Source organism: Macaca thibetana, chromosome 1 (assembly GCF_024542745.1).
Source record: "Macaca thibetana thibetana isolate TM-01 chromosome 1, ASM2454274v1, whole genome shotgun sequence".
NCBI lineage: Eukaryota > Metazoa > Chordata > Mammalia > Primates > Cercopithecidae > Macaca > Macaca thibetana.
Window position 1 is genome coordinate 39868887 of NC_065578.1, and position 26947 is coordinate 39895833.

Sequence of the window (26947 nt, forward strand, 5' to 3'; positions counted from 1 at the left end):
TTAGCTGGGCGTGGTGGTGGGCGCCTGTAATCCCAGCTACTCGGGAGGCTGAGGCACGAGAATCTCTTGAACCCAGGAGGCGGAGGTTGCAGTGAGCCAACACCATTGCACTCCAGCCTGGGCGACAGAGCAAGACTCCGTCTCAAAAAAAAAAAAAAAAAAAAAAAAAAAAGAACTCCACAATGACTCGCCATTGCCTTTGGGATCATGTTCACAGTGCCTGCGAGTGCCACTCAAGGCCCCTGGATCTGGCCCTCTTGGTTTTTCCACTGCCCACTTCACTTTAGGCCACGTCATCCAGAACTGCTGGCCATTGTGGGCTCTGCCTCGACGGCCACATTCCCACTGCTTGCACATCCTGCTTCCTCTGCCTGGGGCAGCCCTACCCCTGTCCAGTTACCTCCTCCAAGAAGTCTTCACTGATCCCTCCACTTTGGTTGTGTGGAAGGCTTCTTGGGACTCTCCTCAACCCCTTGAGTACACTGTCATGGCCTCGTCCATCCCGTCACCCCTGTGTTATGTTCTGTGTTGTTAATTCCTTGGGACCTGGCTTATTCATTTCTGGTTTTACAATAAACCCGGCTGAATGTAGATGATAATTAATGTGTCTGAAGTGAATATAGCCCAGAAGGATCAGGTGACAACCTCTTTTCTGCTGTGAGATGCCCTGCCATCTCCCCTACCCCCATCATATCCCCATCTCTCTGGTCTGGCCTCCCAGCAGCTGTCCTTCCAGGGACATGTTGGACATGTCGAGAGAGAGAGACAGAGAGAGAGAGAGAGCTGCGGACACTGGGCAAACGCCCAGTGGGTATGAAGAGAGAGACCTGAGCTTGATCCAGGGACATCCCAGACAATCTGGAGCTAAACTGATGGCCCATCCTCTCCACCCCACTGCTGGAGAGTTACCAAGCTGCAGGGACCTTAACCATCATTGAGTTGTCCCCGACCTTTGTGTGTGTTTCAGAGAGGGAAACTGAGGCCCAGAGCATTACCAGGGCCCGGTGGTCCAGATGGTCCTGCGCTCAGGTCCTGCTCTTATGACTTTGGACAAGTTAATATACCTTTCTTTTCTCATTTGAATAACAGCTTTATTGAGATATAATTCATACACTGTAAAGTTCCTCTTTTTAAAGTGTTCGATTCAGAGGATTTTAGTACATTCACAGAGCTCTGCAGTCACCATAGTATACGCCTCTGAGCCACCCTCTCCTTATTGGGGTGATTATGGTACGGTTCCATGGGGTTATCGTGAGAACTGATTAAGAGCATGCGTATAGAGGGCTTGGCACAGTACCTGGCCAATAGGAAGCCTTTGGCCAGCAGGAGCAGTTATGGTTATTACTTCAGGGCACAGCACGAGAGCCACCTCCCCAGCAGAGCTTTTCTCCTCCTCCTGCCCTGTGGCCGCTTCTGGACAGTGACTTGAGGAGGTATAAATGGGGAGAAGGCAGTGATTGCAGTTGTTTAAAAAGCCCTGAGCTGGCTAATAACTGAGTCAGCTGCAGTTGCTCCCATCAGCTAAGCCAGTGATTCTCAAAGTGTGGTCCCCATAGTAGCAGCAATGGTATCTACCAGGGACCTTTGTAGAAATGCAGATTTTCCACTTCGAACTTACTGAATCAGACACTGTAAGAATAGGTCCCAGAAATCAGTATTTTAACAAGCCCTCCAGGCAACTCTGACACCCACCGTAGTTTGAAAACCACAAATCTAAGCAAACCATTCACTTTTTCATGTCTATCCTCTTCCTCCCTCCTGAATGAGTGGGCTAGTCATGGGATGGGGAGACGGGGGATATGGAGAGGAAAGGTTGTATCAGCCTTGTGATCAGCCCAGCTGGGGAGAGCCAGCCAGGCAACACCTGCCTGTTCCATTCTGCCTCCTGGGCTGGGCAAGGGAGAGAGAACATGGGCCACAAATTGCAGTCAGACATGATAGGCAAAGATGTCCTAGAAAGTGGCCGCTAGTCTGGCCTGTCTGATGGGGAGATTAGAGAGGGCTGAGGCCAGCCAGCACCCATGTTTCATCTATATTTGTATAGATGGAGAAACTGAGGCCCCAGGGAGGGCCAGAGAGAATACTTGGATAGTCCTTTGTTGGATGAATGCCACACCCTAGTTGTGGCAGGCATGAAATCCCAGCTAAGGGGCTCCTTCGCCTTGTCTCCTCTACCCCTGACCTCCAGATACTGATCTCTCTTCTGCTGTCCCTGTGTGAGAAACCCCCTCCAGGAAGCCCAAGGCAGCTTGAGGGTCAGCCTGAGCTGCAGCTCTGCCACAGATCCACTGTGTGATCCTGAACAAGCCTGTCCCGCCCTGAGCCCTATTTCCTCATCTGGAAGATACGGATAATTATTCAGGTGCCTGGAACACAGGATCTTTTCTTTTTTTGAGAGACAGAGTCTGGCTCTGTCCCCCAAACTGGAATGCAGTGGCGAGATCACAGCTCACTGTAGCCTCAACCTCCCTGGCTCAAGTGATCCTCCCACCTCAGCCTCCTGAGTAGCTGGGACCACAGGTGCATACCCCCATGCCCGGCTAATTTTTGTTTTGATTTTTTTGTACAGACAGCATCTCACAATGTTGCCCAGGCTAGTCTTGATCTCCTGGACTCAAACAATCCTCCCACCTTGGCCTCCCAAATGTTGGGATTATAGGCGTGAGCCACTGTGCCTCTTCCCAGGATGTTTTCTATTAGTCCAAGTACATCCCTTCAAATGTAATGAGAGTATCAAGGGTATAGAAACTCTTAGCCAGTGGGTTAAAGCAGGGAGAAGTGAAGTTCAGGGGCTTTTTAAGCAGTGTCTGCCAAATGGAGATGGTCAAGGTCAGAGGTGTGCCTTTTTAGGAAAGATATGGGGCAGCCAGAGGAGTCAGGGATGGATGTGCTTTGGGGACCTCTTCAGTGGGTGCAACCTGGAGACTTTGGCTTGGTGACACGGTGTTTTGATGTTTCGTAACAGTGAACTCCTGCTATTCGTTTACTTAGTCTTTCAGTAGTGCTGTGAAATCAGTCAATCAATCAGTTAGAATAAGGGGCAAGAGAGTGGAGATGAGGCCATTCTTTCAGAGAGGGAATGGCTGGGGAGGCCCCTCCAAGCAAGTGGCATTGGAACAGACCTGGGTAAGGCAGAGGAAACAGTAAAGCAGGTTCAAAGCCTGGAGGTGGAAATATGTTAGGTGTGTTCCAGGACTGGCAAGGAGGCCAGAATAAGTGGGGTGCAGTGAGCCAGCGGGAGAGTGCAGAAGGTCAAATTTGGAGGTGGGGGTGGAGGCACAGACCTCGCAGAGCCTTGCTGGCCGTGCCAAGGAGTTGGACTTTCCCTCTCTAAGTGCCATGGAAGTCTGAGGAGAGCTTTGTGGAGAGCGATGGTTTCCAGTTGTGCATTGTGGGAAGATGACTCTGGCTGCTTTGAAGAGAGTGGTCACATTCAGGCGTAGTGGAGGCAGGGAGGCCAGGTAGATGCCAGATGGTGGCGGCTTGGTTGGGATGGTGCGACCTGGCCTGCCCAGGGATAGATTCTGAAGGTAGAGCCAATGGAATTTGCTCAGAAGGGGATGTGCCGGGGGAGGGAAAGGAAGAATCAAGGAGCCTGAGCCCTGGAGGAGCCCTGGTGCCGTTACTGAGATGGGGAGCAGGAGGTGAGGAGGACTTGAGGACAAATTGAGAACTGGTGTTTGGAAGTGTTGGGTTTGAGAGGCCACCACACATCCAAGAAGAGTCACTGAGCAGGCATTTGGACACACGAGCTGGACACCTGGGAGAGGCGGCCGCATCCTCACACCTGCTGAATGGCAGAGGCGACTGTGGTCAAGGGGTGGGGCAGGATCCAAAGTGGGCTTTTCCTGTTTGTCTTGTTAAGAAAATGCATTTTATTTTATTTTATTATTATTATTATTTTTTTTGGAGACGAAGTCTTGCTCTTGTCACCCAGACTGGAGTGCAATGGCGCCATCTCGGCTCACTGCAACCTCCGCCTCCCAGGTTCAAGCGATTCTCCTCCCTCAGCCTCCGGAGTAGCTGGGATTATAGGCACCTGCCATCACGTTTGGCTAATTTTTGTAGTTTTAGTAGAGACGGGGTTTCACGATGTTGGCCAGGCTGGTCTGTAACTCTTGACCTCAAGCTATCCGCCCACCTCGGCCTCCGAAAGTGCTGGGATTACAGGCATGAACCACCATGCCTGGCCTGCATTTTAAATTTTAGATTAGTTTGTTATTACCCAAACAACCCATGTCTGTTCTAAAAAAAAGTTAGGAAATACAGGCTGGGTGAGTGGCTCACACTGCCAGCTCTGGGAGGCAGAGGCAGGAGGATCACTTGAGCCCAGGAGTTTGAGACCAGCCTGGGCAACATAGTTCAATCCCATCTCTACAAAAAATTAAAAAATTAGCGGGGTGTGGTGTCATGTGCTTGTGGTCTCAGCTACTCAGGAGGCTGAGGTAGGAGGATGGCTTGTGCTCAGGAGGTCAAGGCTGCAGTGAGTCATGATCATGCTACTGCACTCCAGCTTGGGTGACAGAGTGAGACCTTGTCTCAAAAAAAAAAAAAAAAAAAAAAGAAAATACAGATAAGCAGAAAGCAAAACAAAAGCCAAATTACTTAATTTTACCACCCATAGATAGCCTTGCTGACTCTCGGTATGTGTATAAAAACCATCTCTATTTCAAACATTGGGATCACATTGCCATTAAGGTTTTATAATCTGCTTTTTTTTACAATTGTGAAGTGGAAATTTTATAGATGTGTAACTACTGACATGGCAAGAAAAGTGTTAATGATGGCCGGGCGCGGTGGCTCACACCTGTAATCCCAGCACTTTGGGAGGCTGAGGCAGGCAGATCATGAGGTCAGGAGATCAAGACCATCCTGGCCAACATGGTGAAACCCTATCTCTACTAAAAATACAAAAATTAGCTGGGGACGGTGGCATGCGCCTGCAGCCCCAGCTACTCAGGAGGCTGAGGCAGCAGACTCGCTTGAACCTGGTAGGTGGAGGTTGCAGTGAGCCGAGATCGTGCCACTGCACTCCAACCTGGCAACAGAGTGAGACTCATCTCAAAAAAAAAAAAAAAAAAAAAAAAAAAAAAAGGAGAAAATAAAAGAAAAGAAAAGCGTTAATGAAACACTGCGAAAGAAGGCCCCAGAGTGGCCCACTGCTGCCTGAGCTTCTGAGGTCAGCTGAGAAACGGACGGGAGGGTGTCTATCAAGGCCAAGGTAAAGGCTTATAAAGTCCTGGCTGCGGCCATTCCCTGAGGAGGGGGCTGCATGAGATGACCTCATGGAGAGCCCTTCTGGTCCCAAACCCTGCTTCAGCTGCAGTCCCGATGCAGGTGCATGTGGCCGCTGCCTTTTTTTGTGATTAATTATTGAACACGAGGAGCTGGTGCTCTGCTCTTCTGTTCTCCAGTGCCCCATGTTTTTGCTGACTCAGCTCTGGTCTGGAACTGGCCAAGGAATAAGCTCTTCTCGAACTCATTCACTCAAAACAATTTACCGACATCTGCCACCTACCTTCTCAAACCAGGGGCATTTGCTGGGATACACTTGACCCCCAAAATGGCCAGGAGCCCCTGTCCAGGAGGTGCAAGTGAGCCAGGGTAGTGCCATGCCCTTTGCATGTCTTCCTCCCATAGCCTCCACTTCATAGATAAGGAGATGGCTCGGAGAAGGCAGGTGACGCTCCCAAAACCACACACACAAGCAGGACTGGAATCCAAACTCAGATCTCTCTGACCTTGAGCTGCTGCCCTTAAGGTCACCATGAAACGTGAATATAAATAAAGCCACATAGAAAGTGACTTGGGCCACACACAGGGAGGCAAGCATCGGGAGTTGGCAGCTCTGAAGTGGGGATAGTGGGGTGCAGGAATCAGAGGCTCTGCAGAGCATGTAGCATTTGTGTTCCTGTAGGCATGGAGGGTGAGCAGAGTCTCGCAGGCACAGACATGAGGTGTTCTGTGTAGCATGCACCGTGCCAGCAACGGTGCAGAGGTTGGGAGACTGGGGACATCTGGGCAGGCTGGCAGGTCAGTACACAGAAATGTATTTCCAGAGAAGCCCATTCCCTCTGGAGTCTCCTCCGGGGTGCGTGCATGTTCAGCACACCCCTATCCCAAAGAGGGGTGCTCCTGGAGGCCACCTCATTCGCCTTTGCTGTGTCTGCAGCCTGTGACCTCTCACCCTGCTCTCCTTCACCCATCCACATACTGCCAAGGCCACCAGCTCCTCTCCTCATGCCCTTTGTCCTCTTTCATCCACGGGGAAGTTGGGAACCCTGGCTCTAATCTCGGCTCTGTCCTGGGCACACTGGGTGACAAAGGGTGAGTCCTTCTTCCTCTTCGGGCCCGTTTCCTCGTGGTGCAATGGGAGAGGAGGGAAGTATTAGATGTGCTAAAGTCTAAAGTTCCTTCCATTTCTAAGCATCTGGTTCTGGGCCACTCTGTAGTTTCACACTGTCTGCAGGGGAGTTTCTGGCCTCGATGGCCCAGCTCCACACTGCCCAATTCCCCTCTCTACATCCTCTCCCCCCTGCATCCTTCCTTCTCTACCTGTCCTCCATGATCCTCTTTCCTTTTCTAGCTATCTCGTTACTTAATTCCACGAAGGCAGGGGCAGTTGTCCCAATTCTGCAGATGGGGCCAGGCTCCTGCCACTTTGGAGTGCCTAAGAAAGAAGGCCCCTCCTTCATCTGCTGACCTTCCCTGAGCCCTGGGCTGACCTCTGGAGCACTTCTCCCAAGACATCTTAAAACCAAGCTGGGGCTGTGGCCACCACTTGTGGGTGCCTAGACCTGGAGGAACCTTGAGTCAGTCTGTTTCCACTGCCAGCCCAGACAGACCTGCTACTCACAGATGAGTGACTACCTCTCTGAGCTGCAGCCTGCAGCAGGGGGCAATTGAGACAGTTGTGAGGTCCAGTAGCTTGGGGCTTGGGTGCTGTTGCCTTTGGTGCCCAGCACAGAGCTGTAACTCCAGGGAATTCTGATTCTGATTGCCACGTAATTCTCTGAAAATAATGCTCTCCTCTCTTGGCTCTGTAACCCCCTGCCAGGGGCACCCTTGGCCGCCCTGTCCCTCCAACAATCTAACCCTCTCCTTCATGCTGCAATTGTAGATTTTTGCTGGTCTTCAGTTGCCTGGTGCTGTCTGTGCTGTCCACTATTCAGGAGCACCAGGAACTTGCCAACGAGTGTCTCCTCATCTTGGTAAGTGCTGGGAGTCCAGGACTGAGGGGGGCTGTGTGAGGTAGCACCTCTGGGCTGAGGGCTGAAGGTGGAAAGAGGCTTCTCATACCATGGCTCAGAGAGCAGCTTGCTGTGCTGTGTTCCCTCAGCTGTGGCTGCCCCTCTGTGGGCATCATCCCCACTTTATAGCAAGTGTTGGGGGACCTCCTGCCTCTATGCAAGGGCTTATGATGGGTCCAGAATAGAAGTGAGTAGGCTCCACCCCTTCTCAGGACAAAATCTGCAAACTCCACATGTGGTGGATTTTAGTTCAGTTTTTGCCTAAACACAGAACACCAAACGGAAGCCCCACAGAGGGAGACAGCTGACAGCCAGCCACCCTTTTGTCACCCGGTCAGAGTTAGGGAGTCTGAGACAGCTGGGACGGGGAGGGCATGTTGAGGAGCAGAAAAATCCGATCAGCTCATGGGGGCTGGAAGGGGAGGACACGCTCGGGCTTTTAGTCTTCTTGCAGGAGGCGGAGGGGGTCTCCTGCCCTCCGGAATCCTCAAGTCCAGGAAACTCCAGGAGAGGGGTCTGAGGAAGCCCTGGTCCCCCTAACCCAGGGACTCCTGGCTGGGTCCGCGCTGTGACCTGGGCCTCAGTTCTGGAGAGTGAGGACCAGAACTCAGGCTCCTGGTCCCACAGGAATTCGTGATGATCGTGGTGTTTGGCCTGGAGTACATCGTCCGGGTCTGGTCTGCCGGATGCTGCTGCCGCTACCGAGGATGGCAGGGTCGCTTCCGCTTTGCCAGAAAGCCCTTCTGTGTCATAGGTAATGAGGCGCGCCCCGCCCGACCTGACCCCTGACCCCAGGAGCCAGGGTGACGCCTTGACCCCAATCCTGACTCTGACCCTGGAGACCGGCACAGATTCAACGGACCCTCCCCCTCGCTCCCCAGTCCCCTGCCACAGCCCCAGAAGTCCCCGCCTCCGGGTCCGTGCGCGGGGTGGGCTGGCTGCGACCTCGCCGCTCCCGCCCCTGCAGACTTCATCGTGTTCGTGGCCTCGGTGGCCGTCATCGCCGCGGGCACCCAGGGCAACATCTTCGCCACGTCTGCGCTGCGCAGCATGCGCTTCCTGCAGATCCTGCGCATGGTGCGCATGGACCGCCGCGGCGGCACCTGGAAGCTGCTGGGCTCAGTGGTCTACGCTCACAGCAAGGTGAGGCCTGCGGACCGCGCGCGGAGGCTCGAGGGCGTGTCTGGGGCAAGAGCAGAGCAGGCAGGGCGGAGAGGGCGAGGCCAGAGGGGCTGTCTCGGTGCTGGGAAGGCGTGGCGCCTGCGGGGATTGGAGCCCGAGGTCTAAGTGGGTGGGGCGAAGTAGAGTCCGAGTTAGGTAGGGGCGGGCCTAGGAGTCCGGACCAGATCAGGGGGCGGGGCCGGAGAGGCGGGGCTTGAGGGTTTCCCCCAGATGCTTTTGGGTTTGAAGGAACCACTCTTCCCACAAAGTGGACAGCTGAGGTGGGACCTGAGGGTGGGGCTGGAGCGGGGCTAGGGTGGGCCCCACGTGGAAGCCTGAAAGTGGGACTTGCGGGGCAGGGCAAGGTGGGCAGGGTGCTGGAGTCCTGAGCCTGGAACCTGGAGACTCAAGGCAGGCGGGGTGGGGGTGAAGGTGGGAATAGGAGTCGGGGTAGGGAGAGTGCTGGCGGTTTCGCGAAGGCCAGGGCAGGGTCGCCCTGATGGGAGGAGCTGAGAAAGAAAAGTGAGCCAGGGACTCCGGGAGATGGGGGACCTTTATCCCCTTCCCGTGTGGAAGCCCCCCACATCTCCCAGGCAGGCACAGCCCTCCTTACCGCGCCCCTCCGCCTGCCTCGCAGGAGCTGATCACCGCCTGGTACATCGGGTTCCTGGTGCTCATCTTCGCCTCCTTCCTGGTCTACCTGGCCGAGAAGGACGCCAACTCCGACTTCTCCTCCTACGCCGACTCGCTCTGGTGGGGGACGGTGCGTGAGTCTTTGCAGGGCTGCCCTTCTCCCTGGGACCCTCCCTGGGAACTTCCCGAGGTATGCCCATTGTGACTCCTGACTCAGGGTTGAGCGGGCCTGTCCCTGCCCTCTCACTAGAGCTGGAACCTCCCTGAGACCAGCCCCAATGCTAACCCCCCAACCTGCTCTGGTGGACCTGCCTCTGTCCCCAGCTAGCCCCCAACATCAAGCCCCTGTGACTGTACCCCTTTCCCCTGACCAGCCCAGGAGAGGGAGAATCCATCTATGACCCTAACCAGCCCCCATGAGTGACCGCGGGCCCCTTCCCTCATGATCAGGCTCCTACCTGCCTGTACCCCCAACAAGCCATAGGTGGCCCCCGTGACCAGTCCTGCTGGTAACCTGTGTCTCCAGATTACATTGACAACCATCGGCTATGGTGACAAGACACCGCACACATGGCTGGGCAGGGTCCTGGCTGCTGGCTTCGCCTTACTGGGCATCTCTTTCTTTGCCCTGCCTGCCGTGAGTTGCCTCCTGCTCAGTTGGTCGGGGAGGCTGAGGGTGGGACCTGCACAGCCCCTGTCACAAATCTGCCTGGGGACCCTGGAGCACCTCAGAGGGGCAGGGATGGGGACAGCCTTGCAGCCTCTTACTGCCCCACCACTGCCATCACATTCCCCCAACCATGCCCTATCCCTCTAGGGCATCCTAGGGTCCGGCTTCGCCCTGAAGGTCCAGGAGCAGCACCGGCAGAAACACTTCGAGAAACGGAGGATGCCGGCAGCCAACCTCATCCAGGTACAAGATGCCCAGGAAGAAGCCCCAGGAGCAGGGCTGTATGACTGCACTGGTGTGTCAACCCTGTGTGCTGACCCATGTCCCCAACCCAACTGTGACACCACTTTGAAGCTCAAAGGGGCTATGTGACTTTCCTGGGGCCACATGCCAAGTCACACACAGAGCCAGGATGCTCACTGACAGTGCCAGAAACTTCCCCCTGCACCAAATGCCTGGTTTAGGGCTAGCCAGAGCTGCCCTATTGCCCAACTCCAGCCCAACTTCACAGGGTCTGGGAAGGGGCGGAGCCCAGACAGGAGCCCTGAGGCCTCTGGTAGAGATCCACTGTTTGCCCCATCAGCTGTGCAGCAGTAAGCCCGCCCCACTCCCAGCACATTCATTCATTCATTCATTCATTCATTCATTCCACAAGCACTCACACAAATGAAGAGAAGATAGTGCAGACAGGGCTTTTAGGAACCTCAACATTTAGCAGGTGGGTGGGCTGGCAAAGTTGAGCTGGGCAAGGAGACAGAGAAGGAACAGCCAGAGGGGTGGGTAGGAAGTCAGGAGTGTGTGGTCTCAGTTTCCCTCTGCGCCATGGTGTGTTGTGACTGTGTGTGGGCTGAGGCCAGGGCTCTGATTTTCTGTGAACCCAGGACTAGCCTTGGCTTTTTGCTAGTCAGAAGTGTGTGTAAGAGAACTCCTTGCAGGAAATGCTTCAGGGAATACTGGCCCAGCCCAACTCTGCCTGCTTGCCAGTGTGTCACCCTCTGAGCCCCAAACCCAGGCTTCACTCAGCCCCTCCTTATCTGTCCTCCCCAGGGTAGAACCCTCCTCCCTGTCCCTGTTATCTCCAGCCACCAGCTCAGCCTTTTCTTCTTAGCGTCCCTTGGAGCACAATGGCTACTGTCCCCTGGGAGCTGGCCTTCTGAGGGGCATTGTAGGGGCAGGTGGCTGGCACTGTCCATGCCAAGAGACAGCTGGTATTGTGGTGCCCATAATTAATGAGACAGCTCTGGCAGCTGCTCCCCAGCCCATGCCAGGGGCCTAGGCAAGCAGGAAGTAAAAATATTCCTGTCTTAGGAGGGTGCCTGGCTGGTGAGGTCAGCGGTGGCAGCCCCTTAAGGACAAGAGGCATCCAAAGAAGGGAGGCATACAGGGCCCAGCTCTGCCTTGTCCCACCTAGCAGCCTCCATGCCTCCCTGCTCTCACTGATGGCCACACTCACAGTCCCTCCCTGGCTCTTCCTACGTGGAGGGAGCGGGAGTCTTTCCTCCTGTCTGACTTTCATCCCTCCTGCTGCAGGGGAAGCTCGGCAAGTCCATGGACGCTGAGGGGTTGGTAGGTAATGCTTTTCCTCCCCTCTCAGTCCTTAGTATTCCTGCGGGCAGTGACAGGCAGCTGGGAAAGATGGAGTGGCATTGCTAGTAATAATAATGGCATTCTGCAAACATTCGCAAAGCACCCACATGTGCCAGACACTATATTTGCACTGAGGATGCAGCAGTAACCAAGACACAGCTTACGGTCTAGGGGGAGAGAAAGTTATCAATCAAATACACAATGAATAGGTATTTATCAAAAGTGATAAAGAGAATAAGAGGAGTGTTTAGCAGAGGAAACTGGCATGAAGTGCCTACTATATGCCAGGCACTGAGCTTGGCATTTAATATACAACTCACCATACCCTGTAGTATTACATGCGTTTTACAGGTGAAGAAACTGAGGTTCTGAAGCTTTACTTAATTTGTCCTCACTCATAAGGGGCAGCGCTGGGATTGGAAACCCATGTCTGCCTGACAACAAAGCTCCAGCTCTTAACCTCTCTGCTCTATGGTCCCTGGCTCTGACGTTGATCTGCTTTGTCCCCTCGGGGAAGTCGTTTCTCCCTAGGCCTTACTTTCTTGGCTGCCGCTGTCGGTGGCTGTGGAATTGGAACTGGCCTCTGGCTCTGGGTAACCCACAACTGGACCAAAGACTGGGTTCTTTCAGGGGAGAGGGCTGGTGGGGACGGAGAGGCCTCACTGATGCCCCATCCCCCACGTCCCCCATACCACCAGGCTGCATGGCGCCTGTACTCCACTGATATGAGCCGGGCCTACCTGACAGCCACCTGGTACTACTATGACAGTATCCTCCCATCCTTCAGGTAGGTCCTGCTAGGGGTGGGGGTGGGTGGGGGGCTGGCAGCAATGCCCTTTGAGGACAAGTGGCTGAGATGCAGCCCTGGAGGGTGGAAAGGGGGTGATGGCTCCCAGGGAAGCACTTTGGGCTGGCTCTGCAGATCTTATGTAATTGAGAGCCTGGAGTGTCCTTTATTCTACTCTGCTATGCCCAGGGAAGGGGTGGACACTGGACATAGGGCATTGGTGAAGCCCCGGCCCATGGCTGAGCCCCGGCCCCTGGAGTGCTGGCAGTGTGCATGCTCACCCATAGGTGATGCCACCTAGGGCAGTGATACAGCCAGCTCGTCTCCCCTCCGTCCTGAGTCGGGGACAGAGTTAGTGGATATTGCAGCTGGTTGGAGAAAGTGTGGGGTGGGCAGAAACATGTGTTCCAGACTTAGGTACATGTTCCCACCCCGGACTCCCATGTGGGAATATGTGCCCACTTTTACTGTGCCAGTCAGCAGCCTCAGGGCCCAGAAGTGGGTCTGCCCCACTGGCCAGGGCCACGCTAAGATTGCATGGGGGTGGCACCACGCGAGGGATTATTAATAGCATCACGAAGGTGCATGTGGCCAGGTGCCTAGCTAGGCCCTCAGGCAGGAATGAAAACCATGGAGCCCAGTTCAGTCCCACGGGCAGGCGGGCATCAAGCATGTGGCTGGGCCAGGATGCTGTGCTCAGCGCTTCTGCGGGCGCCTTTTTTGCCTCATTAGTTCTCCAGGAGCAGCTGTTGCGCGATCCCACTCGCCCCTGCACCTGGCTTCCCCATCCCCATGCCCTCCCGGCCCTGGGGGCTTCCCAGGGGAGACGCAGGAGAGGAGGGGCTGGGAAGAGGGGCTCCCACCATCACACTGGTGCCCCCCACATCTCTCCACCCAGCAGAGGCAAGCTCCTACCTCAGAGTGGGAAGGTGACTAAATTAGAAGAGGCCTTTTTTTCAAGGTCAGGCATTCGAGAGTGGGACAGGGCTGCTTTGTAAGAAATACGATGTATATGAGGGGAGATCTGGGGGTGGGGGTGGTAGGATGGTCTAGGACCTCTGCTCAGAGGCACAGAGCCTAGTCTGGAGATTATGAATCCACTGGGCATCTGCTCCCTGGACCTCAGTTTGCTCATCCGTACAATGGGAAGGCAGGCAGGAGAGAGGGAAGATACCCTCCTTGGCTCATGGCAGCAGGAAATGGCCTGGAGAGTTAGGAAGAAGCCACAGTCCCGAATCTAGTCTCCAAAACCCCAGTGGCAGGAGTGAGTGCTGGAGGGGAAGGAAGCTGGGCTAGCCACCCTGCCACACCGCCCTCCTCAGCCTCCGTCTCCCCTTAAAATCCAGAGTCAGATCTGGCGGGAAAGGATGTCAGGGCCGCTGCTGGCCTCTGAGCAGGCACGGCACGTTCAGGCAGTCAGCTTGATGGACTGAGAGTAAGCTCCTTGCGTGACTGCCCTTGAGCTGTGCCAGCCTTCACATCCAGGCCTGGCATCCCTGGGGATTTCCCGGGAACTGGGGGTAGAAAGGGAGTGGGGAAGGCCAGTCTCCCACGGTCCACCCTGTCCTATTCTGGCTGGGCTCTCAGTGAACACCTCTAGAGCGGCAGGACCTGGCAATATCTGAGCTCAGGAGCTCTGTGCCCACTGGGTGAGGGGGGCGGTTCCAGGGCCCTGTCTACCGCTGATGGCGCCCTCTCCTACAGAGAGCTGGCCCTCTTGTTTGAGCACGTGCAACGGGCCCGCAATGGGGGCCTACGGCCCCTGGAGGTGCGGCGGGCGCCGGTACCCGACGGAGCACCCTCCCGTTACCCGCCCGTTGCCACCTGCCACCGGCCGGGCAGCACCTCCTTCTGCCCTGGGGAAAGGTAGGGGCCCCGTGCGGCTGCCACCTCCTCTTGCTTCTCCTCCTCTTCTTCCATTCTCTGTCCTCATCCTCTCTCAGACCTGCCTTCAGCCACTTCGTGGGTGTCTGGGCCTGTTTGGGGGACTCCGAGGCCGTCAGAGGGCCAGACAGGTACAAACTGAGGGCCTCTCTGGAGGGGCCAGGCTGGACTCACCTTTTTGTCCCGTGGGGCTCTAAGGGTCTGAGTGGGAGAGGTGTCCATGCCATCCTTTCCCATCATCTCCTCCGTTCATGGCATTGTCCTCTTTCTTTCTCTGTTCCTACGTCCCCCTCACTCTTCCATCCCTGCACCCCCCATCCCTCCCGGGAAGCTGGACAGAGGAGGAGGCCACTGGCCACAGGTGCTTACGGCTCAGGTAATCGTGGGCACCCTCCTGGGGTGTGAGGGCAGGGAACCCCCTCCCCCGGCATGTTGCTGTAGGAGGGGCTTGGTACTGACCTCGCCTCTCGGGAACGAGATGCCAGCTGGAAAGAGAGCTCTGTGACTAAGACCTCTGTGGGAGCTGCCTACACTCAGCCAGTGACTGATGTTCTTTACTTTGCAGCCTGTGTCTGCAACTTTGCTAATCCCAGAGGGTCCTCTTGGGGTTCTTTTCCCTTCCTTAGTGAGGTACACTTTGGCGCTCGCAGCCATCTCTTTCCCCTTGAACTGTCTCTCCTGGAGCTTTTTACAAAATCTTGAAAGAAGAACAAAGAACAAACAATGCTCACCCCTACATAAACGTTCCTTAACAGAAGAATTTCAGGCATGTTTGGATGAGGGAAGCCTGTGGACTCACAGCATGGGAAAGTGGCTGCTCTTGTAGAGGTTTAGCTTTGAGGTCGGGGGTTCAATCCCCCTCATTCTTTTTCCCCCCGGCCTTTACCCATCTCTTTGTTTTGTCTCATCTTTACACATCACCCCTGAACCAGCCAAATGGACATCTGGCCTTTGAGCTTCAGTGTCATTCTGAGCCCCAGGCCCAGAACAAAGGATAGGAGAAGAGGTGAGCCGCCCAGTGACCAGCAGGGGAGGCGTGGTAGAAGCTTGCCTCTGCCACCCGATGCTGTGTGTCCTGGAGGAACTCTTCAGGTCATTCTGAACCTGTGTGTCCTGGCGGAAAATCAGCAGTGTTTAGGCTGATCAGGGCTCTGGGAGCTCTTGAGTTTCTGGGCTGAAAAGGCCTCAGGAGGAATTTTGGTGCAGAGGATGCAGGGAGCAGCCTCCTCAGTGAGGGCACTTCTGGGCCAGGGGCTGAACAGGAAGTGGGTGGAGAGGGAGAGTCCCTCCAGGTCTGGGGCTGGAGGGAGGGGAAGCATGACCGCCAGGCCAGGCTGAGAGCTCCCTGGGAGAGTAGGGCCCCTCTCAGATTCTCTGCCCATAGGTCCCTCATTGTTACCTTCATCCCTACCAAACATAGTTTCCAGGCAGAAACTCAAGACTTTTTGTGTCCCAGCAATCCTGTCCAGGACCTGAACCGGGGCTCTCTGTGCTTCCAGTTCACTCTGGTCTCATCTTGACTGAATAGGAAGGCAAGAGGAATGGACATTAGCCTGGGGCCTAGCACCTGTACACTCCTCACGGCTCCTCTGGTCCCTGACACCTCCCCAGCTCCGGGGCCCAGGAACAGATTACTGCTAAGGGCTTGGCTATCACTAACTCCCAGCCTCGTATCCATCTGCCTGGAAGGGGATTCGGCGTGTGTCTAGGACACATGGTGATGGTAGTAAAGTGGCCCTTTCTCCCAGGCACCCCAGGAGGCTGAGCTATGATTTGTAGATCAGTCACCAGGCTCAGGCCCAATGGCCATATCATTCATCGTGGCTGTCTAGACCACCAGCCAGGACATCCCCCTCCACCAAAAACACACGCACATATACACACTCAGTTGGCCACACCTCTGGTGGTGCTTGGGGATGGACCTGGGCCAAGTGTGCTCACAGGAAGTGGTGCTAAAGGAGCAGGACTTCCTGTGGGATGGCACTGCCAGGGCCAGCACCTCTCCTCTTTAGGGTTTTGCGATGAGTTTCTCAAACCATGGTCTCCAGACCTCCTGCATCAGCATCCCATGGGGTGTTTGTTCAAAATGCAGATACCTGGACCTGTCTCCCAGCCCACAGGATCAGAATCTCTGGAGAAGAGATACAGCCTTCTGCATATGTAACACGCTCCCCAGGGGATCCTTATGCAAAGTTTGAGAACATCTACATTCTGGCGATGGGGCTGGAGGATGATTTAGGTGGGGGTCCTTCTTTCCCAGCAGCCACTGGAGGCCGGCCCCATCCCGGCAGCTCCCCACACTCTGCCTACAGTCCTTTCCCACTAACCTCTGTTCGTGTCTTGTTCTCAACCTTCCAGCCAGATGTTTAATAATAAACGGAGTTTCTTTCGGATCCACGCCAGCTGGAGACCGAGGTACCCCCTCGCCTGCTCCTCCCATACCCACTCCTCCTTGCCCCACCCAATTTGGGGGCTGGAGAGGAGACAGGATGGAACAAGGACAAGGTGCATGTGCCTGCCGCCTGCCATCTGCCTTGGGTCCCCGGTGAACCCCTCGCCTTTCTGGGATGCCTCTGCTAGGTCAGGGGCATGGGCCCAGAGTGCCAGGAGGGGCACGTGCAGGAGCCTTAAGGATGTGTGCTGGCTCTGCTGCTGATGCCCTCTGTGATCTTGGCCAAATTGCTTCCCTTCTTGGACCTCAGTTTTCTGTCTGTGGAATGGGCAGATTGAACTAGAGGCCCTCTGAGGGTCCTTCTCACTCTGACTTTTGCCAGGCCTTGAGCTTAACTTTCTGTCTCCCCGCTGCCCACCTGGGGACCTAGCAGATGCCTGAAGGAACTGGGTTTGGCACCTTTGCCAACTCCAGGACCCCAGCTCTTTTAGCTGCATCTCCGTGGCATTCCTTGGTACCTGCCCTGTGCCAGGCCTTGCTCTGTGCACTAGGGACATGGTGATGAATAAAACATCGTCCTTGGAGAGTTGCAAAGAGTAATTGCAGCTGAGTGTGATGCGTGCAACAAAGGGAAGAAGCTCAGGGGCTGTGGAGCCCGGGTCAGGCACACAACCCAGAGGAAGCCCTAAAAGCAGTGGGTTTCAGGGAGGGTATTCCAGGCCAGCGAAGCAGCATGGACCCAAGCAAGGAGGCGAGAGGGAGCGCAGCATGGGGAAAAAAGCTGGCAGCCCAGTTTGGCCCCCCTGAGACTGGACATCAGAGCTAAGGTTGGGAGCAGAGCTGGGTCATGCAGAACCAAAAGCCCAGTGTGAGTTTCGCCCTGTTGGAATGCTTGGCAACCTGAGTTCATGGAGTCCTGGGTTTCTAAAGGTGCCTCTGGGGCCCTATGGGCTGGGGTCCTAGAGCTAGGAGACGAGTGGCAGGGCTCCTGGCTGCCCATGTGTGCTTCTGCTGAGAGGTGTTTTTTCCTAGAAATGTGGGTTCTGGACCACAATCTAGCTACTACCCACTATTCATGTGTCCTTGGGCAAATCACCTGACCCCTTTGCACCTCAGTTTCCTCAGATGTAAAATGCAGATGTAAATAGGGTCTGCTTCCACTAAAACTGGACCTGGCTCCAATAAATGTTCACCTTATTTGATTTGGTATGTTCAGCAGTTAAGATCGTATTTACCTATTAAAAGAAACCAAAAAGACCATAGCTTAGAAACCATGGCTATGGACATGGTTCAGTTTGAGCTGAAGGGTTGAGGTAAGGCGTCTCTGGGTCAGGCCCGCCACTTTGCAAGCCTCCTTTGACGGCGGAGGGTGTGGACAGGAAGGACACAGCCATGGCAGAGGCCAGTGGCAAGGCTGTTTCTATAGTCCCTGAAGAGCAGCTGTATGTGGCTTCAGAAGTGGTAGGCTGCCTCTGTTTCCCCAGTGAGAGTGGCCCTGGGAGGGCAAATCATGAGGCCCTAAAGAAAGTCCTTGTGGAAGTGAGTTTGAGGGGTTGGGTCCAGCAGGGCAGCCTGGGCAGAGCTCGGCGTCCCCAGCAGGGCAGCCACAGTCAAGCCCACCCCAACTTTCTCCCAGGGCACCAACAGATCCTTAGCCAGAGTTTCTTGACCTTGGCATCATTGACATTAGATAATTCTTTGTGGCTTGGGACTATCACATGCATGGCAGGATGTGGAACAGCACCCTTGGCCTCTACCTACTAGATGTCTACCTACTAGACATTGCCACATGTCCCCTGAGTGGGGGAACTTGCTCCAGTTGAGAACCACTGCTCTATACCCTATCCTGATTGCTTGACCCAGAAAAAGAATACAGACTCTGAAGTCAGAGCCAGTTCTTGCTCCATCTCATAGGAGCTCTGTGACCTTGGCCAAATCTTCTCTCCTCTTTCCGTGTATATAAAATAGGGATGGTAAAAACAGCCCACCACACACAGTGGCTGAGCGGACTGAAAGAGCTAACGCAGCCTGATGGGCCCCTGCATGTTCTGAGAGCCTGAGAGGGGAAAGAGCTTTTTGGTGCCCACTGTGTGCCAGGTTTCCTTCCACCTTCTTTTAGCTTTCAGACTCAGAGGAGCTGATATGAGCCATTTTCTGGGCCCTACCGTAAGAACTGGAATCCAGGCCCACTCCTGAGAACAGTGCCTTCTTGCATTAGAAAGGAGCTCAGGGCCTCTGGCTGGCTGGAAACTTTCAGAACCCCACAAACCAGACTGGCAGCTTCCTCAACCATCACAGAATCAGAGCTGGAAAGGGACTTTTCAAGGCCTCTAGTGCAACTCCTTCCTCCATAAGTCCTGCTGCGTGCAAGCTCGGCCTTGCTTGCATTACTTCTTGTGACAGGGAGGTCACCCTCTTCTCCAGAACGCCATTGGTGCCTTATGTGCTGGGCACAGTGATGTGGAGTTCCAGGCCCTTGGCCAAAGTGTCACGGCCTTCTCCACCCTCCTCTCTTCCCCTCCCCCTTGGAGGAATGGAGGACAGGAGAAGGGGTTGCACGTCTTCCCCTCCCCCTTGGAGGAATGGAGGACAGGAGAAGGGGTTGCACGGACTGGGCAGGGTGGAGGGTGCTTGCCAGCATGAGGGAGGCTGCAGGAATGGCTCTGCAGAGGAAAGTTTGGGAGAGCCAACTCAAACTTTGACTGGAGTCTTTGGGATGTGTCGATGGAGTCCTGGGCCAGTGGAGAGCATGCTGGATAGTGGGAACTGTCCCTGTCCTGATATCTGCAGGGCCCCCATCCTTGACCTATTAACCTCTCCCCTCTGGGCAGAGGCCCCCACCCCTAAGGATGGCCCTACATCCTGGCCACCTTCCAGAAGGTGCACCTGGTTTCGAGGTCTCCCTCACTTCAGCACCTTGGCTTGTCCCCCTCCACCCCATGGCCTGGGCATGGGAGACCCCAGTTCCCACCCAATACCGAAACCAGAATCTCTTCTCTGCTCAACCCTTGATCTGAAAGCCTCTGAGAGTAGGTGACACAGTGTCCTCCCCCAACTCCTGCCCCACTTCAGGTCTCCTCTAAGGCTGGCTGGTGCTCTCTTGATCTGGGGCCCCAGACGTTTGGGGTGGGCCCCCCTGAACCTGAACCTGAACCTGTCGGAATCTCTAGTGGCAAACCACAGCAGGAGAGGCAGCGGTGACGTCACAGGGCATGGGATGGAGGACTTTTGCATAGGTCCTACCCAAACAGCCATAACATCGTCCTTGAACCTCTTGGACACAGAGTTACTCTTCCAGATCATGGTTAATCAGGGCTTGTCCTGGGGAATGAGGCCTCTGCTAACTTATCTTCATCCAACATTTCAGGGAATGTGGTGGGGAGTTGGGTGCGGGAAGGGAAGTCTGAGTGCATGTGTAGACATACACATATGTGTTCACATGCACACAGACTGTGTAAATGCTGTTGAACAGGGAGCTCAGTAGGCAGTATCGGGGGTAGGTCTTTAGGGGGGATCCAAGACCACACAGGCAGAATGTCAATTAAGGTGGGCTGAACTTAGGTGGGAGAGACCACAGAAGAACAGGTTATCAAATAGAGACCCTCAGTGGGAGGGCAGGCACCAGGCACGGCCTGGGCATACGCGTGGGCCCAGCAGCTAGACCCATGGGGCCGAGGCCTTCAGTAGGCCATCACACTGCACACCTCCAGGGCACCATTGCATGGAAGTCTGTGTGATGGAGTCCTTATTTTGCAGTGCACTGCCTGCACAGCTGTACGAGGCCCTAAAACCCTGACCTGACAATTGTGGGATCAGCTAGCCGCAGCAGTGGGGGAATGGACGAAAATATGTATTGACACATGTACACACATGCCAACATATGTATACACACCAGTGCCTGTACACCCACACTCTCACATGTGTGTGCACAAGGTGTGTGTGCGTGCTCACACACATACACACACACACCCTCGACTCCACACAGCCTGCCCCTGTGTACAGTGAGGACTGGAGGCCTACCTCCGTGTGCATGGCCCGGTGAGCCTCCGACCCTCAGCAGCCTGTCTGTGCCCAAAGGGGTCACCGCCCCCACCCTCTGCCCACTCACCTGGGCCAGGCCCAGCTCCCACATCCTCCTGTCTGTGTCTCTGACTTCTTTTTTGAATTTCTCCCACTCCTTCCACTCTGACATCTGTCTCCTGTGCGTCCCTTATCTGTCCGGGTGATGAGGGGTGGGATGTGGGTGGTGGGGAGAGGATTTGCTTCAACTGACCCTGAATCCGCCTCTTGTAGGAGTCAGGGCCTCCCTTACCACATCCCTGTCCCATCCCAAGAAGTCTCCGCTTGGTGAGGAATCAAGACCTAACAGCCACCCCCAAGTCCTAAGTCAGCTGTCCCCACTCACCCCACCCCCAGCTCTGGCTAACTTGGCCCTCTCCCAAACTGCCTGCCCTGCCAGCAGCCGGATGGGCATCAAAGATCGCATCCGCATGGGCAGCTCCCAGCGGCGGACGGGTCCTTCCAAGCAGCATCTGGCGCCTCCAACAATGCCCACCTCCCCGAGCAGTGAGCAGGCTGGTGAGGCCGGCAGCCCCACCAAGGTGCAGAAGAGCTGGAGCTTCAATGACCGCACCCGCTTCCGGGCATCTCTGAGACTCAAACCCCGCACCTCTGCTGAGGGTGAGCCCCCGGGGGGGCTGAGACTGATCGAGGGTCGGCTGAGGGCAGCAGGGTGGGGACAGTCCGGGCTGGGAGCAGAGAGATCTGGCTCACGTCTCAGCTCTGGAACTGATTGACCGTCTTTGGGCACTGGTCTTCTCATCTGTAAAATGGGCATTATAATATTTGCTCTGCCATAAAATGGACATCAGACTGTTTGGGAATCATGTGGAGGGCGGCATTTCGTAGTGGTTAGCAGCATAGGCTTTGGAGCCAGCTGCCTGGATTTGAATCCTGGCTTTGTCACTTATCTTAGGCAAGTGACCTAATCTCTCTGGGCCTCATTCTTCTCATTCATAAAATGGGAACAATAATAGCATCCACTTCCTAGGATTATTGTGAGTATTAAATGAGATAATCCATGGAAGGTGAACAGAAGAATTTTTGGGAATATAGTAGGTGCTCAACAAATAGCTAAACACAAACGTACTTTGGAAGGGGCAGGAATGCATCCTTGATGAGCCCTGACTGTGCACTGCTCAACACTGGCTTATCTTGTTTACTTCTCCCAGCGACCCTGGAAAGTGGGTTCTGTTTTTGTCCCCACTTTACACACGTGGGCACTGTGATCTCTCAGCTCGTGAGTGGCAGAGCTGCTCTCCTCAAGCAGGCCTGTTCAGCGCCAGAGCCCATGCCCTCTGCCTCCCGCTCTTCACTGCAGCCCAGGCTGCACATGTGAGACTGTGGACCTGGTGATGTCACTTTTTGAGTTTTGGCTCTGCTGGAGACTTGCACTGTGATTTAGGCAGGACACTACCTCAGTGTCCGCCTCAGGAAAATGAGAGGGTTGGACCAAGCCCCCCTGGAAGACTTCTCCCAGCTTCAACATACTTTAGGCCCCTGGGTGGGGAAAGGTGGGGTGAGCGCACAAGGATGGGGAATGGGGACAGCTCCCCCTTTGGCCTTGGAGGGAGGAGACCCAGCCATGTTATTTCTACCTGTGCTGTGTCCGCTCTCAAGATGCTGCCTGGCTGACACCTCAGAGTTTACAGAACCCCATAGACCAGTCTTTGAGAGGTGCTGCCCATAGAAGCCTGGGCATGGCTGGTGCCCAGGACCTCCCTTCCCTGTCCTGAAAGCTGTCCAGGCTCTTGCCACTGCTCCTGTGGGGTGAAGAGAACATCACCTCTCTGTACAACACAGGCACTAGCCTCAGAGAAGCTTCTCTCATTAGGGGAAGAATTTTTTTTTTTTTTTTTTTTTTTTTTTTTGTGACGGAGTCTGGCTCTGTCGCCCAGGCTGGAGTGCAGTGGCCGGATCTCAGCTCACTGCAAGCTCCGCCTTTCGGGTTCCTGCCATTCTCCTGCCTCAGCCTCCCGAGTAGCTGGGACTACAGGCGCCCGACACCTCGCCCGGCTAGTTTTTTGTATTTTTTAGTAGAGACGGGGTTTCACCGTGTTAGCCAGGATGGTCTCGATCTCCTGACTTTGTGATCCGCCCGTCTCGGCCTCCCAAAGTGCTGGGATTACAGGCTTGAGCCACCGCGCCCGGCCAGAATGTTTTATTTTAAGGGCCTTCCGTAGTAGCAGAGCTGGGCCAGGGAGCCAGCGGCTTGGGTGTCCTTCCGTCTTAGCTGAAGGAGAAGACTGTGTGCATGATTACACGCAGTGCCATCAAGCCCCTTCTCTCTGGGGCTCACTGTTCTGCAAGGTGGGACCAGTGGGGCTTCCTCCAGGGCTTTGTGCAACAAACTTGCCCTGGACTGGACCAGCTGTGCCCTAAAGCAGCTCCCACCTAGCCACCAGGCAGATGTTCACTCTGACTGGCCACCAGGGCAGATGTTCACTCTGACTGGCCACCAGGGCAGATGGGCATGCAACACACTGGGGCTTTCTACCCTGGGGCGGGGGGTGGGTGTGGGGTATGAGACACAAGAGCCTCCAGGAAGGTTCTGGACCCTTTGTGGGCGTCTGTCTTCCTATTGGACACTCTATTGGTGGTTTGGCATACAGGGGTTGGATGGGAGGTTGGGAGTGGCCCTTTCTGTGGGCCACTTGCCCCATCCCTGCCTTTTCAGAGGCCCCCTCAGAGGAAGTAGCAGAGGAGAAGGGCTACCAGTGTGAGCTCACGGTGGACGACGTCATGCCTGCTGTGAAGACAGTCATCCGCTCCGTCAGGTAAGACTGAGGCCTGAGGTGAGTACCCCCTCCGTGTGCCACCCACTGCTGCTTCCCATCTGGGCGGGTGGATCACTTGAGGTCAGGAGTTTGAGACCAGCCTGGCCAACATGGTGAAACCCCATCTCTACTAAAAATACAAAAAATTAGCCGGACGTGATGGCGGACGCCTGTAATCCCAGCTACTTAGAAGGCTGAGGCAGGAGAATGACTTGAACCCGGGAGGCGGAGGTTGCATTAAGCCAAGATAGTGTCATTGCACTCCAGCCTGAGCAACAAGAGTGAAACTCTGTATCCAAAAAAAAAAAAAAAATGTATTTTTATGGTGGGTCTTGATCAAAAAAGTTTGAAAGCCCCTGCTCTACTGGCTGTCCCCCTGCCTCAGAAATTAAGCAGGGACCAGGGGCTCTTGAGCCCTTGGGCCACGGCCTAGGCATGGATCTGGCCTCCATGCTCCTTGGTGTGCAGTCCTAGCCTAGCCTCCATCTCCAGCCTGCGTCTCTAGCTCCAGAAACCCCCTCAACTTCCTAGTTTTCTGGGCTCCCCACTCTCTTCCCTGGCTGTACACCTACCCACAAGCCTCTTTTCTTTGTATTCCTTTTAAAAATAGAGTCAGGCTGGGCACAGTGGCTCATGCCTGTAATCTCAGCACTTTGGGAGACTGAGGCAAGAGGATCACTTGAGGCCAGAAGTTTGAGACCAGCCTGGGCAGCAGAGTGAGACCTTGTCTTTGCAAAAAAATTAAAAATTAAAAAATTAAAAAATTAGCCAGGCATGTTGGTGTACCCCTGTAGTTCCAGCTACTTGAGAGGCTAAGGTGGGAGGATGGCTTGAGTGCAGGAGTTTGAGGCTGTAGTGAGCCGTGATTAAGCTACTGCACTCCAGCCTGGGTGACAGAGTGACACCTTGTCTCTAAATAGATAAATATATAAAATCAAAGTCAGCAGGACCTGTCCCCACTACCCCCCAGAGTCTGAGGCCTCTGCCCCTTTTCACCCATCCATTCTTTCCCCTCCATGTGCCCGGTGTCAAGAACATAGTACCTGACCTGCCCCCTGACCCAAGCCAGCTCTCCTTGGCCACCCCAATGACCTCTCAGCCAGCATGCCCCAAACCTGCTCCTCTTCCTGGGTCGGTACCCATTTCAGGCAGTGGCACCACCATCCACTCGGTCGCCCAAGCCATGACAATCATCCTGGACTCAGACCAGGGAGGCTTTCAGCCCCACCTCCTGAACTGCTCCAAGCTGTTCCGTATCTCCTTCCCCGTCCCCTAAAGCTAGTTTCCCTACCCACGCCTTTGCCCATCCAGGGTATTCTCCACATAGGCTGGCAGAGCCAGCATGCTGAAGCAGAGTAATTGGGCCAGGAACAGTGGGTCACGCCTGTAGTCCCAGCACTTTGGGAGGCTAAGGCGGGCAGATTGCTTGAGTCCAGGAGTTCGAGACCAACTTGGGCAATATAGTGAGACTGCCCATCTCTTTAAAAAAAAAAAAAACAACAGAGTAATTGATGTGCCTGCCCCACAATGTCCCAGTGCCCAATCTCCGCCAGGGATTCAGGGCTCTTCAAAGAACACCCCAGCCTCCTTCTCGAGGCTAATCTCCTCTCTGTCTTCTCATACCATGGTGCTCTGAAGCCCATCCTCCACCCCGGCTAGTGGATTAACCCCTTTCCACCTCATCCGTGTTTCTGCAACTTGGAGGTAGGGGAGGCTGGGAGACGCAGCACCCCTTGTCCTGGTGCTGGACAAGGGGATAGCAAATAGATGGAGATGGGGCTGGGAAGGAATCCCTGCTCGAACAGGACACTCCCTCTGAGCCCCCTCCCCCAACAGGATTCTCAAGTTCCTGGTGGCCAAAAGGAAATTCAAGGAGACACTGCGACCATACGACGTGAAGGACGTCATTGAGCAGTACTCAGCAGGCCACCTGGACATGCTGGGCCGGATCAAAAGCCTGCAAACTCGGTGGGTGCACCGGGCCTGATGGGAGGCAGGGACAGGGAGGCAGCGGCCCCAGCCCTGCATGAAGTCTGAGGCCAGCTCCAGAGCACCCACAAGGGCTCACTGCTGCAGCTGAGTTTCTAGACTGAGGAGGTCCCTGGCTTGCAGTGCCAGCCTGAGGCCAGACCCAGCACCCGTCCCAAGGCTGAAAAACAACCCAACCATAGTTTCTTTGTGCGGTGGGTCCTCTGTGCAAGCCCTGTTGACTCATATGCCTTGGGGGCTTTGTTTAGAATAATGGTTTCCTGGTCCTAAAATAATCAGCCTAAAATAATTACTGACCTCCCATCTCCCAAGAGAATAGGCAAATTGTCCTCACCGCCCACCTCTTGCCTCTGGAATCCTCCCACATCCCTCCGGTAGACCCAGCATTAGGAAGAATCCTCACCCCCAAACCCGTGTCACCTGCACCTTGCCCTTCTTCTCTTCTGGCCTGCATTTTCACTGTCCACTCATTCATTTATTCACTCAAGAAATAGTCAGTGGGCATTTACTACTTGCCAGCCTGTGGGAATATGGCAGAAAGCTCAGCAGAGTTCCCACCCTCATGGAGCTTTCATTCTAGTGGAAGGAGAAGAAGTGATAAATAAGTAAAATTAGAATATATCAGATGACGATAAATATTAAGGAGGAAAATAAGGGTCAGGCTGTTATGCTTTGCAATTTTAAATAGGTGAGAAGGTTCTAGAAGGAACAGCAAGTGCCAAGGACTTGAGAGGGGCAAGTGGCTGGAGTGTTGGCTTCAGCACAGCAGGGAGCCTGGTGTGGCTGCACCGGAGTGAGAGGTAAGAGGTGAGGTCAGAGGGCTAACAGCACTCAGAGAGTGTAAAGCCTTGTAGGCCCCTGCAAAATGCTGGTGTTCATCCAGGATGAGCTGCGAGCATTGGAGGGTTTTGTGCAAAGGACTGATAAGATCTGAATTGTCTTTTAAAAGGATCAACCTGGGTGCTGTGTTGAGGATGGACTTAGTGGAGTGAGGGTGGACACAGGTAGACCAATGAGGAGCCTGCTTCAGACTTCCATGCATGAGACTGTGGGGAGACTTGGAACAGAGTGGCAGCTGCAGAGGCGGGACAAGTGGTCAGATTCTAGATACATTTTGTAGGCAAAGTTGACAAGGTTTTCTGATGTGGTGTTAAGAGAAAGAAGACAGTCAAGGATGAAGCTAAGGTTTTTGGCTTCAGCAAGAGGAAAAATTGAGTTGCCATTCGTTGACATGGAGAAGGCAATGAATGGAGCAAGTTTAGGGTCAGGAGATTTGGGAGGTGCTGGATTTGTGATGCCTACCAGACATTCAAGCAGAGTGTTGATGTGGCAGTTGGATAGAGAAGTGTGGAGTGCAGAGCAGAAGTACAGGATGGAGATGAAAATTTGGTGTCAAAAGTGTAGAGGAATTGAAAATTATGGATCTGAAGACATCACTTAGTGAGTGGAGTAAATAGAGAATAGAGGTCCCAGGAGTGAGCCTTGGATCCTGCAGTGTTTCCAGGGTGCAGAGATAGAGGAGGAACTAACAAAGGAGACAGTGAAGGAGAGGTCAGGGAAGAAGGAAAAGAACTGGGAGGGGGTGGTGTTTCAAATGAAGAAAGGGTTTGCTGGAAGAAGGGGTGATCCGATGTGTGGAGTGCTGCTAGTAAGTCAAGTAAAATGAGGACAGGAATTGATCAAAACCTGACAACAGTAGTTTTGGTGAAATGGCATGGGTGAAAGCCTGACTGGAGTAGGTTTAAGAGAGAGGGGGAG

The 26947-nt window shown here is 54.5% G+C and overlaps 1 protein-coding gene across 2 annotated transcripts in view; it reads left to right on the forward strand.

Annotated features, from left to right (window-relative positions):
* Nucleotides 1–26947, forward strand: part of KCNQ4 (potassium voltage-gated channel subfamily Q member 4) — a 56751-nt gene that overhangs the window by 26260 nt on the left and 3544 nt on the right. Inside the window, exons 2-12 of one of the 2 annotated variants that reach the window (XM_050798587.1) lie at nucleotides 7121–7211; nucleotides 7878–8004; nucleotides 8218–8393; nucleotides 9049–9174; nucleotides 9571–9681; nucleotides 9862–9957; nucleotides 12000–12088; nucleotides 13793–13954; nucleotides 20824–21044; nucleotides 23101–23200; nucleotides 25037–25168. In XM_050798587.1, coding sequence (XP_050654544.1) covers nucleotides 7121–7211; nucleotides 7878–8004; nucleotides 8218–8393; nucleotides 9049–9174; nucleotides 9571–9681; nucleotides 9862–9957; nucleotides 12000–12088; nucleotides 13793–13954; nucleotides 20824–21044; nucleotides 23101–23200; nucleotides 25037–25168 — 1431 coding nt within the window. The remainder of the gene's footprint in view (nucleotides 1–7120; nucleotides 7212–7877; nucleotides 8005–8217; nucleotides 8394–9048; nucleotides 9175–9570; nucleotides 9682–9861; nucleotides 9958–11999; nucleotides 12089–13792; nucleotides 13955–20823; nucleotides 21045–23100; nucleotides 23201–25036; nucleotides 25169–26947) is intronic. The other variant, XM_050798577.1, reaches the window with a different exon arrangement.